This window comes from Haemorhous mexicanus, chromosome 23 (assembly GCF_027477595.1).
Source record: "Haemorhous mexicanus isolate bHaeMex1 chromosome 23, bHaeMex1.pri, whole genome shotgun sequence".
Taxonomy (NCBI): domain Eukaryota; kingdom Metazoa; phylum Chordata; class Aves; order Passeriformes; family Fringillidae; genus Haemorhous; species Haemorhous mexicanus.
In genome coordinates, this window is record NC_082363.1 from 1,929,989 (window position 1) to 1,941,898 (window position 11,910).

An 11,910-nucleotide genomic window follows, 5' to 3' on the forward strand; every position below is an offset into this window, starting at 1 on the left:
GCGCTTCCCTACAGAAAAAAAGCTGGAATAACGCAGGGAGACGCAAACAGAACTTCAAAAGGGTCACCAGGAGCTGGCGTTTATGGAAAGCATCTCATTATCCAATTCCAAAGGGAAGGACTCCGAGGGGAGCCGGAGTGCTGGAGGCTTTTCCATGCAGGATGGGCTCTCTGGGACCCTTGTTCCTGGTGGGAATTGCATCCTTTGGATCTTTTCTGGAATGGGATCTGCCCTGCCTGGTGCTTTTCCAGCAGCAGATCCAGCCTCGTATCCCACATGGAAAATCCCATTCCCCAGCAGATCCAGCCTGTTACCCCACATGGAAAATCCCACACAGTGGATCTCTTTCCATCCATCCATCCATCCATCCATCCATCCATCCATCCATCCATCCATCCATCCATCCATCCATCCACCCATCCATCCATCCCCTATGGAAAATCCCACTCCCCAGCAGCTCCCTGGGAATATTTCGGGCTCGTTGGCCTTTCCCAGCCCCCTAAACCCTCCCACCCCTCTCAGAGTCACGGGGTCCTCCCGCAATCCAACATTCCCTGCTTTATTTTTAGGAGGAAAGCCAGGAAAGCAGCCAAATTCCACCCCCAGTTCTCGGGATGCTCCCGGAGCTGCAGAGGGTGGAATGGCAGAGCCCGTGTTCCCACGTGGATCCCGTGTTCCCACGTGGATCCCGTGTTCCCACACTTTGTGCAGCTCCATCCGCAGGGAACGGGGGCGGCCGGGCCTAAAAAAAGGAGGAAGATTCTCCATGGAGCAGAGGGAGAATCCCAAATCCTGGTCCAGGAATCCAGGCTTGGAATCTTCCAAAGCCTTGGAGCCGGAGCTTTGGAATGCTCTCTCCAGAGGGGCAAAGTTGGGCTGGGAATTTCCATCCCATCAAAATCCCTTCCCAGGCAATTCCCATCCAATCCATGGGGTTTTGCCAAAGGAAAGACGCAGCCATGGAGAACTCGGGATGAGGAAGGGGAACATCTCCACAAGAGGCTCACAGGGAGCCCGTCCGCATCCCCCTTATCCCAAAATGGGGATGATCCCGAGGATTTTGTGGGATTTTGCTGAACTGGATTCTCTGTGCCCGTCTCCTGCTGTCCCAGTCCTGCCGGGAAGAGACGGAGATTCCCAAATCCATGCCAGGACACCCCATGGTGACAATCACTGGCCAAAAGCGTCCCTTCCGTCACCCCCCTCCTTTCCAGGTCCCAGCTCCAGGAGCAATTCCCACCTTGGGACCAGCCTGGCACGAGCGGCCTCCAAAGCAACGTTCTACCCATAAACCCAGGCTTATCCATGGAATTCATCTCCAAAAAAACCCATTTCCATGGACTGGAGACCACGAGGAAGCAGATCCCTCCTCACCCTTCATCCCACCCATCCCTCTGATCCCAAACACCCCTCACGAAGCCTCTCCCTGGATCCAGCCCTTCCCTGGGGCTGCAGATCCTTGGAAAAGGGACAAGGAGGTGGGAAAGCAGGAGGTGCATCCCAAAGGAAGATTCCCAGCTCCTGCTTTCCCTGTCCTGGCTGGATGGGAAGCAGCTCCTGGATTTATCCCTGAGCACAAGGAGATGGAGAGGGGCTTCCAATCCCCTCTGCCTGGAGAATATTGACCAAGGAATTATAGGAATGGGAAATTATTCCAGAGTTTCGGGCAGGAAACAAACAAATTCCCTGTCTCCCCTGCTCCAGGTGGGATTTTCCAGATGGAGAAGCTCTCCCAGCGCCGGAGGAGCCAAAATGTGTGGTCTGGAGGCTGGGAAGGGCCTGGTGGAGCCACATTCCCACTTCCATTCCCTTTACCAGGAATTGTGTTGTTTCCTGGCATTTCCCCAAGCTCCTCGGAGCTGAATCCCAGCTGGGAGTGGGAATGAGGCACCTTCCCTGATCCAAAGGCTTTGGAGAGCCCCCCAGTCCCTAATTTGATAAAACCAACAATTCCAAAGAGGGAACAACCGCCGCGGGTTGTTATCCCTGCCTTTGGAATCCACCCGCCCTTGGCGTTCCCGCCGGATCCGGGCCCCAGCGTGCTGAAAACAAGCCCGTGATTGACGGGTTATTTTGGGAAAAAAAGAGGGGAAAAGTGGGAAGCAGAGAATGGAACGGGAGCGCCAGCCACGAGCTCGGAACGAGCCCGGCAGCGCCGCGCGAGCAAACAAAAGGGCACAGAGAGCAGCTGGATCGGGAAGGATTCCAGCCCCATCCGTCAGCTGCATCCCTCCCGCCGGGATTCGCCAGCCGGGAATTCGCACGGCTGGAGCTGCCTCCCAAAATTAAGGATTTGGAGGCCCCTTCCCTCGTTTTGCCTCTCTCTGGGGTCCGAGCGCAGAGCTGGATGTGGTGTGGCTGAAGTCGAGGATTTGTCTTGGAAAATTGGGGAAAATCCCAAAAAATCCCATGCTGGGAGTTGCAAGGGGGTGAGGCTGCTTCATCCCCCTACACCTGTTCCAGGTAGGAATTCGTGCCCATTCCCAGCCATCCAGGGTGAGCTCCCAGCTCCATTCCCAGCTCTCTGTGGAGCTTTTCCCTCGGCAAGTGCTGCCAGAGCCTCAGGAAGATCCTTGGCTCTGCTCAGCTGGATTCCCACTAAAACCACTCTCATCCCAAGAGCTTTTCCTCGGCAGATCCCGGAGCACGAGGTGAGAGCTGGTCAAGCATTCCCAAGCCAAGGAATTCCCAGCAGGAAAGAGCATTTTGGTGGGAAAAAGCCATCACAGGAAACATCTCCATGGGAAGGGGAAGCTGGTAGGATCATCTGGATGCTCCAGGACCACCCGTGGATTTGGGATGCAAAACCCAGGCAAGGCCTGGAAGGGTTTGGAGGAGCCTCCAGGCTTCCAGACCTGGAAAAGTCCTGGAGTGGCCCACGGGAATCTCCTGAAGTTTAACAAGAGTGGGGCAATCCCGGGATGGATCCAGGCTGGGAGAAGGACCTGGAACGGGACAATCCCAGGATGGGATGAGCACATGGAGCAGCCCTGGGAGAAGGACCTGGAGAGGATCAATCCTGGGGATGGATCCCAGCTGGGAGAAGGACATGGAGCAGGACAATCCCCAGGATGGATCCAGGCTCGGGGCAGGGCATGGAAACCTCCCAAGTCTAGGGCTGATTGCAGAGCAGGAAAATGAGGAATTCTGCCCTCTGGAGCAAGTCCAAAGGAGGCTCCAGGATGATCCAAGAAAAGGCTGGGAGAACTGGGAATGTTCAGCTTGGAGAGAAGAGAAGCTTTGGGTTGACCCAATTTTGGCCTTCCAGGACCTGAAGGAGCCGACAGAAAAAATGGAAAAGATCTCTTCAGAAGGGCCTGGAGTGACAGGACACAGGGAATGGCTCCACAATTCCAGAGGGGAAACTGAAAATAATTTTTGCTAAGGAATTCCTGGTTGTGAGGGAGGTGAGGCCCCTGGCACAGCATTCCCAGAGCAGCTGTGGCTGCCCCTGGATTCCTGGGAATGTCCAAGGCCAGGCTGGACGGGGCTTGGAGCCACCTGGGCCAGTGGGATCTGTCCCTGGCTGCAGAATTCCCACCCAAAGCATCCCGGGATTCCAAGGCTGAGCCCATGGATGGAGCTGGGAATATCTGACAGCCTGCACAGGGCAGGGCTGCTCAGCTCCAGCTCCAGCACCTGGATCAGAATTCCTCATCCCAGGCCAAAGGCACCGACATTCCCAAGCCAAACCCTACAACATTCCCAGGATTCGGTTTTGGGGGGTGCCAACAATCCCAAGGGAATTTGGGTTTGGGGGACTTTGGAAACGCTCTGGGAGCAGCCACAGGAGCTTTTCCAGGGAGAAACAAAGCTGGGAATATTACCCCTTCACAAAGATGATCCCGATTATCCTGGAAAGGCACAAGGAAAGGGAAGATCCTCGCCGGAGCCGCGGCTTTTTCCCGAGCTCTGGATTGGAAGTGGCAGCTCCGAAACGCAGCTGGTGGGAGGAGGGAAATTGGGCTAATTGGGAAAGGGCAATTAGCACAGCGAGGGGGATTTTCCGAAGGGGCTGCGTGGCCTGGCTTTACCTGGAGAGGCTCCGTGGGAACGTGGGATTCGTGGAAATGGGAGGGAAAACTTCCAGAAAAGAGCTGAACACAGGATTTGATGGGAAAAGCATGAACAGGAAAGGATGGTGGGAATGTGGGGTGGATTTCTGGCACCTGCAGGTGAAGTAAAGCAGGATTTCACCCCTGCTCCTCCTTCTCCCTCATTCCCCCAGGACACAATTCCCACCAAATTCCTCCTTCCGTTAAAAAGAAACATGAGCAGGTGCCTCCCACCACCCTGGGGAAAGCCCCACGCTGGGTTTTCCCTCCAAAAACGAGGGAAAATAGCCTTTTCCAGGTTGGAAAAGGATCCACCCACCAGGCTGGGGGGCTCCCTGTCAGCCGGGAAAACCCCTGCCAGAAAAACCTGCGGGGGGAATGCAGAGGGGAGAGAATTCCAGGTAAATCCCCAGCTGCAAAGGGCTGTTCCCAAGCTGGGTTTTTCAGGAATATCCCCAAGGACAGCTCCCTGCAAAGCCCAGGAGCTTCAAACACTTGCATTTTCCTGTTCTTTTTTTTTTTTCCCCGGCTGGGGTTGGGAAGCAGAAGCCGAAGCAAATCCCAGCGGGATAAAGCTGCTGGAAATCTCCAGGAACTCGACACTTTCATCCCTCCCAGGGCGCTGAAACAGCCCCGAGGAGCCCTTTACGGGGCCGTATTTCAGACAGGGCTTAACGAGCCAGCCCTGATCCCAGAACCCACGGATCAGGGGAAAAGGGAGCTTTCCCAGCTTTTCCAGTCCCTTTTCCAGGCACTCCTCTCCTTTTCCATGGTCCAGCGCTGCCTCCTCCGCGTGGCCTCGTTTTTCCCTCCTGACGGCTCCTTAACCCACTTAGCCCCGGCCCCGGCGGCTTTTTTTTGGCAAAAGGAAGAGGTTGAGCCGGGGACAAAGGGGGGGGAAAAAACTGGAATAGCAAGGGTGATGCTCCCGGAGGGCTGGAAAACACCTCGGGACTGATCGCGGCTGCCCGCGGGGTCACAAAAGGGCTTTTCCTGAGGGATGCAGAGCAGGGCTGGAAACCTCCCCCCAAAAAAAGCTTCCCACGGATGATTTGTGGGGTGGGAAGCGATTCCAGCGGATTCCTGGGGGATCCTCCGGGATGCGGATGAGGGGACAATAAAAGCAGGCAAAATTCCCAAAAAAAAGGGGGGTTGGAGACACAAGGCAAATGTAGGGATGGACAGCGGGGAGTGGGGCCGTGCCCACCTGGATCTTCCCGGGGTCTGCATCCCTTGGATTGCTCTCCAGCCGGGATGGGGAGGGCACGGAGGGGAGGGCACGGCGGCGGCTCCAGCCAAGGATGCCGTCAGCCAGGAAAAAGCCATCTGCCCTCGGAAATTCGGGAATGGCGAGCACTCTGCCCCCATCAAATTCGGAAACAAGGCTCTGCCCCCCCAAATTCGGGAACAAGGCTCTGGCCCCCCAAATTCGGGAACAGCTCAGAGCCCGCTGCCCCGAGCAAAGGGAGGCGCCCCCAACCCGGGGTTTGGCCGGGATTTGTGGCTGGCTGATGGAAAAACAGAGCTCGGGATGGGATTTTTGGCACGGCCGAGGGGGGATCACAGAATTCCGGGGTGATTTGGGTTGGGAACCCCAAATGAGCACAGGGACGGCTTCCATAGGGAAGGAGATGCCGAGCACGGCGGATCCTCGGGATGCAGCCAAGTTCCAGTAGGGTTTAGGAACCCAAATCCAGCTCGTGGATGCCCAAGCCCAAACAATTCCCGACGCTGGATCCATCACTTCCTAACCCCCAACCCCTCCGGGCTCCCCGAGCTCCTTCAACCCCCTCACAAACCAACTTTGATCCCATTTCCCAAAAAAACCCCCTCACAAACAGAGATTGCCCCGCAGCCGCTCTCAGGAAATCAACAGCACGAGAGCAACCGCCCGATCTGCGGCGAGAAAAAAGCAGGAGAGAGGCAGGAAAAATGATCCCTGCGCCAGTGACAGACAGCTGGAGCTCCGGGAAAGCCGGGGGGATGCGTTGTTCCTTGGAAATTGTCTATCCATGACCTTAAAACGGCGGCGGAGGAGAGCGGGGAGGGGAGGGGAGGCAGCCGGGGCTGGGTTTGGCACAAGTTCCCCCCTTTTCCCGAGCAGGTTTTATTCCCGATGCTGGGATCGCGGGATGCTCGGGATGCTGGGGAAGGGGGCTCGCAGCAGCAGCCGCAGCCCGACAGGACCCGAACCCCACGGCCAAGGGAAAAGAGGGGTTCAGGGAATTCTTTTCCCGAGCCCAAACCCTGGCTGGGCTCGGGCTGCGCCGTGCCCGAGGGACGGAGCGGGAGCAGGCGGGGAAGAATCGGCTCCTTTGTGTGGAGCTGGCCCCGCGCAGCCCCGCAGAGCCGCGGCTCCCCCGCCCCGCGCCCTGCAGCGCCCGCCGGCGCTTCCCGGAGAGCACAAAGTCCATTAAAAATAAAAAAAAAAAACGAAAAAAAACCAAAAAACGGGGAGATGCGGAGCAGGCTGCGCTCGTGCCTCCATCTCCCGGCGCCTGGAAAAGCTCCCGCTTCCCGGGGCTCGGGAAGGAGCGGCCACCTGAGACCCCTCGAGCGGGAATTGGGGACGAAAAGAGGGAATTCGCCTCAAATGGACACGGAATGAAATCCCACGGGTGGCCCTGTGGGGTGCGAGGAGGGCAAAGTTTCTTTCCCCGGCGGTTTCCCCTCCCCGGAGCCCCGGGTTTGGGGCTGGTGTGGGGAGTCCCGGGGTTTTTGGGAGCTCTGGAGCTGCAATCCCCCAGGACAGCGGGAATTTGGGGGATGCTGCTCCTTGCTTGGGATTTGGGCATCCCAAAGGGGCAGGAGGGGCTGCGACCCCCCAAAAAACTGAGCTCGTGGGGGTCCCCAAAGCACAGCCCCCCCTCCGTGCCTGGAGCAGGGCTGGGATGCGCAGCGGGAGCGGGGGAGCAGCGGGAAAGGGGACACGGGGTGGCCCCATGGATGAGACCCCCAGGCCCTCGCACCCCAAAAACGGCGCCCCCTGAGCGGCTCCAACCCCGTGCCCGGCTCACGGTCTAACAGCAGTGCCCGGGGAGGGGGCGCCCCATTAAAACCCCCGTCAGTAGGGTGTGCCCCAATAACAGACCCCACAGCAGTACCGGGTTATGGGGTGCCCCAAAAACAGACCCCACAGCAGTACCGGGTTATGGGGTGCCCCAATAACGGATCCCACAGCAGTACCCGGTTATGGGGTGCCCCAATAACAGACCCCACAGCAGTACCGGGTTATGGGGTGGCCAATTAATGATTCCCACACCATTACCAGGTTATGGGGTGCCCCATTAACAGATCCCACAGCAGTACCGGGTTATGGGGTGCCCCAATAACAGACCCCACAGCAGTACCGGGTTATGGGGTGCCCCATTGACAGATCCCACAGCAGTACCTGGTTATGGGGTGCCCCAATAACACCTCCAGACCTCATCCCCCAGTACCAAACCCCAATTCCCCACTCCAAACCCGTTCTCCTCTCCGTGGGTGCCCCCCCTCCTCAATCACCCCAAACCCCAGGGCGGGGGCACCGAGCCCCGAGCCCGCCCCTTGACCGGAGGGCTGCGGGGGTCACCCCATCCCTCCCGCGCCCCGGGGGTGTCCCTGTCCCCTCGGGGGTGACACTCACCCAGCGCCAGGTGCCGCAGGTGCCAGAGCAGGAGCCACAGGGGCAGGGGGCTCATGGCGCGCATGGTGCCCGCGGGGGCGGCTCAGCGGGGCCCCCGCGCCGGGCGGCGGGCGGGCATCGCGCCGGGCACCGGTCCGGTCCGGGAGGGGTTCGGCCCGGTCCGGGGGGGTCTGGGAGGGAGGGGAGGGGGCTCGGCCCGGTCCGGGGGGTCTGGGAGGGAGGGGAGGGGGCTCGGCCCGGTCCGGGGGGGTCTGGGAGGGAGGGGAGGGGACTCGGCCCGGTCTGGTCCGGGAGGGGGCTCGGTCCGGTCTGGTCCAGGTCCGGTTCGGGAGGGGGCTCGGCTCGGCGCTGCCCCCCCGGTGCAGCAGCTCCGCCGCCGCCGCCGCTGCCGCCCTTAAGCCGATTTGGAGCAGCCGGAGCCGAGCGGGGCTGGAGCGGCCGCCCCCGGCCCCCCCCGGGCTGAGCCCGCCCCCGGCCCGGCCCCCGGGAGGGGCTGAGGGGGGCGGGGAGGGACAGGGAGGGAGGGAGGGGGGATTGGGGGGATGGAGCGGGGGGGGATTCACGGAGGGATGCGGGGGGATGGATCCAGGGGGGAATTCGGGGCGGGAATCCGGGGGGGGGATACGGGGGATGGATGGGGGAGGGATCGGCGGGGTTGTGCCGGGATGCGGGGGGGGATTCACGGAGGGATCGGGGGATGGATCCGGGGGGGAATTCGGGGGAGGGATGGACTGGGGGGGGGGGGGGGGTGCAAGGGGAGGATGGATTGAGGGGGTGCAGGGGGAGATTCACGGAGGGATCGGGGGGATGGATCCAGGGGGGGATGATGGATTGGGGGATGGATTGGGGGGGAATTCGGGGGGGATGGATTGGGGGAGAATTCAGGGGAAGATTTACGGAGGGACGGCGGGGATGGATTGGGGAGCGGGGGGGATGCAGGGATGGATTTGGGGGGCCGGAGGATGCTGAGGGCTGTGGGGGATGGAAGGGGGGGAGGGGTCACGGGGGTGTCGGGGAGGGGCGGGAGGGGCACAGGACGGGATGGGGGAGGGGCGGTGACAGGAGGGGGGACACGGAGGGGTGGGGGTGACACGGACGCCGGAGGGGCTGGATGCAGGCAGGGATGTGGGATGGGGTTGGGATGTGGGGTTGGGATCTGGGATGCAGGATGGGGGTGGGATGCAGGCAAAGATTTGGGATGCAGGGTTGGGATGCAGGCAGGGATGTGGAGTCCAGGATGGGATTGGGATGCAGGCAGGAATGAGGGATGCAGGATTGAGATGCAGGCAGGGATGTGGGGTGCAGAATAAGGAGCAGGATACAGACAGGGATGTGGAATCCAGGATGAGATTGGGATGCAGGCAGGGATGTGGGATGCAGGTTGGGGTTGGGATGCAGGATTGGGATGCAGGATGGGGTTGGGATGCAGGACTGGGATGCAGGACTGGGATGCAGGATGGGGTTGGGATGCAGGATTGGGATGCAGGATGGGGTTGGGATGCAGGACTGGGATGCAGGACTGGGATGCAGGATGGGGTTGGGATGCAGGACTGGGATGCAGGATGGGATTGGGATGCAGGACTGGGATGCAGGATGGGGTTGGGATGCAGGATTGGGATGCAGGATGGGGTTGGGATGCAGGATTGGGATGCAGGATGGGGTTGGGATGCAGGACTGGGATGCAGGATGGGGTTGGGATGCAGGGTTGGGATGCAGGATTGGGATGCAGGATGGGGGTCGGGATGCAGGATTGGGATACAGGCAGGGATATGTGGGGTGCAGAATAAGGAGCAGGATACAGGCAGGGATGTGGAGTCCAGGATGAAATTGGGATGCAGGCAGGGATGTGGGATACAGGATAGGGAGCAGGATCCAGACATGGATGTGGGATACACGATAGGTTGGGATGCAGGAGGGGCTGGGATTCAGGATGGGGTTGGGATTCAGGATAAGGAGCAGGATGCAGGCAGGGATGTGGGATCCAGGATCCAGGAGCAGGGACCCACAGGGACCCACAGGATCCACTGGGAGCAGCACCTTCCCCCTGCCCCCTCTCCCCTTGGCAATTCCTGCCTCCCTGAACCCCCGGATCCAGCCTGGAGCAATCCCAAACTCCCCAAAATCCCACCCTGGCTGGGATCCCAACCCATCCAGGGCCCTTCCCCACAACTTTTCCTGGTTTCCCTTCACTCTCAGACTTCAGGAAGATGCCAGGACTCCTTGGGAAGAGGGGTTGGGATGCCTGGGGCTTCCTGAGAGCAGAAGAGCAGAAGAGCAGATTTTTGTTTTTCCAACAAAAATCCACATTTTTATCCCTTATTCCCACTTCTGGGTTGTCTCCCAGTCTTCCCAAATCCTTTCCTTCCAGCCCTCCACCCCCACCCATTTCCAGAATCCCAGGGGAATTCCTGACTTCCAGCTGGACAAAGCCAATTCCATGGAAAAACCCCCCAAACCTGCTCAGAATTCTCTTTTGGGCTGGAATTTGGGGGAAAACGCTGGGACAAAAGTTTTCCCTGGGGTGGGGATGGGAAACAGCCGGAATTCCAACCCAGTACCACTGAGGGGAAAAGTCCTGGATGGGGTCAGCCCATGGCGATGGATTTGGGCATTTCTGACTCCTGCTGGTTCCTGTCAGGGAGGTTTTTTGGGAATTGAGTCCCAGCATTTTGGAGCAGGCAGGTGTTACCGGTTGGGCTGGAATTCCAGCTGTTCCCAACCCCCCTGAAAGGCAATTCCATGGAAAACCCGTCCGTTTTCCCTCCCAGGATCCTCTTTTGGGGCTCTGATTGGGAAAAAACACCGGGACAAAACTTTGGAATCACCCATCCCTCAATGTCTGGAAATCTGGGATAAAACCAAATCCAATCCCAGATTCCCAAGTTCATTTTCCCCCTCGGGAGGAGTATTCCATGAGAAAGAAAACCACCAGGAGCCAAAAATTCCCAAATCCATCACCATGGGATGACCCAATCCAGGACTGGCTGAGCGAGCCCAAAGTCTGGCTCGTCCATGGAAAAAGGCAACATTCCCAACATTCTGCTCTTCCAGCATTCCTGCTTTCCTCGGCCAGGGCTGTTTCCATGCTTGGAACATTCCTTTGGATAGGAGCCACCCCTGGATGAGGCGGGTGGAGATTTTTGGGAAGCTGGGAATTGCTTCCCAAAGACCCGACAGCTCTGATACCTCCTCGGACAACAAAAACAAACCCAGATTTTAAAAATTCCCACAATTCCACAGCTTCCCAATGGGAATTTCAGCCCCTTTCAGCACAACCTCACCCCGGAGCCAAACCCATGATCCGGTGGGAGAAGGGTAAAGGGGAAAAACCCGGAATGCTGGGAGCAGGATTCGCTTGCTGGAGGCAAAGCTTCCTTGGCAGCCTCCAGATTCCGTGGGGAATTCCCAGGAGCGGCTCCCAGGACATGGGAGCAGACAGGGAGCCCTGGAAATCAGACAGGGAGCCCTGGAAACCGCGGGATGCGAATCCCGCCGTGTCCGGATTGCTCCCGTTTCCCCCGGCTTTTAATTCCCTGTGAATCCAGCGGCTGGTGGGAGCTCCCTTGGAATGCCCTGGGGAATTCCTGGCCTTGGGAAGGGAGGGAATGAGTGGGGAATGCTGCCCCTGCCTCATCCAAATGCTTATTCCCAGTCTTTTCCATAAATACGGATTTTCCCTCGTTCCCTTCCAAAGCTGGATCCCTTCACTCCCGAAAAGCGCCAATCCCTGTTTTCAGATGGAGCTGGTGCCCTCCCGTCCTTCCCAGATTCCCAAGGGATCGATCCAGCCTGGAAAACCAGGCCTGAGCCTCATTCCAGGTGTCCCTTGGGAACAGCCGGAATCCGGGACAGCACATTCCAGGTGAGGCTCTTCCGTCTGCCCTCGGAGGTGGGAATTTGGGCCAAAAAAAGCTCCCAAGGGGAAAATTCTCCAGTTTCTCTTTTTTCCCTGATCTTTCCAGAACAAATTCAGGAGCTAAATCTCAAATGAGAGAAGAAAATCCCAAATTTAGCAGGAATGTCCCACATTTTGGGGAGAAAGTCCCAAATTTAGGGAAAAAATTCCCAGATTGAAAGACAAAGTCCCAGATTCAGGGGTAAAGTCTCAAATTTGGAATAACCAGGAATTTATTCCAGAGCATCATCCTGGGCAGCCAACCCCCGCGAGGAAGTTTTGATGGAACATTGCCTCAGAAAAATTTTGGGAGTTTTGGAGCAGGAAATCCCTTC

General features: G+C 58.6%; 1 protein-coding gene across 1 annotated transcript in view; it reads right to left on the reverse strand.

Annotated features, from left to right (window-relative positions):
• The window catches only part of IGSF21 (immunoglobin superfamily member 21), a 41,043-nt gene extending 33,204 nt beyond the window's left edge, over nucleotides 1–7,839 (reverse strand). The window contains exon 1 of the mRNA XM_059866549.1: nucleotides 7,681–7,839. Within this exon, the coding sequence (XP_059722532.1) occupies nucleotides 7,681–7,744 (64 nt within the window). The 5' untranslated portion in view covers nucleotides 7,745–7,839. The remainder of the gene's footprint in view (nucleotides 1–7,680) is intronic.
• Between the last annotated feature and the right edge of the window lie 4,071 nt (nucleotides 7,840–11,910).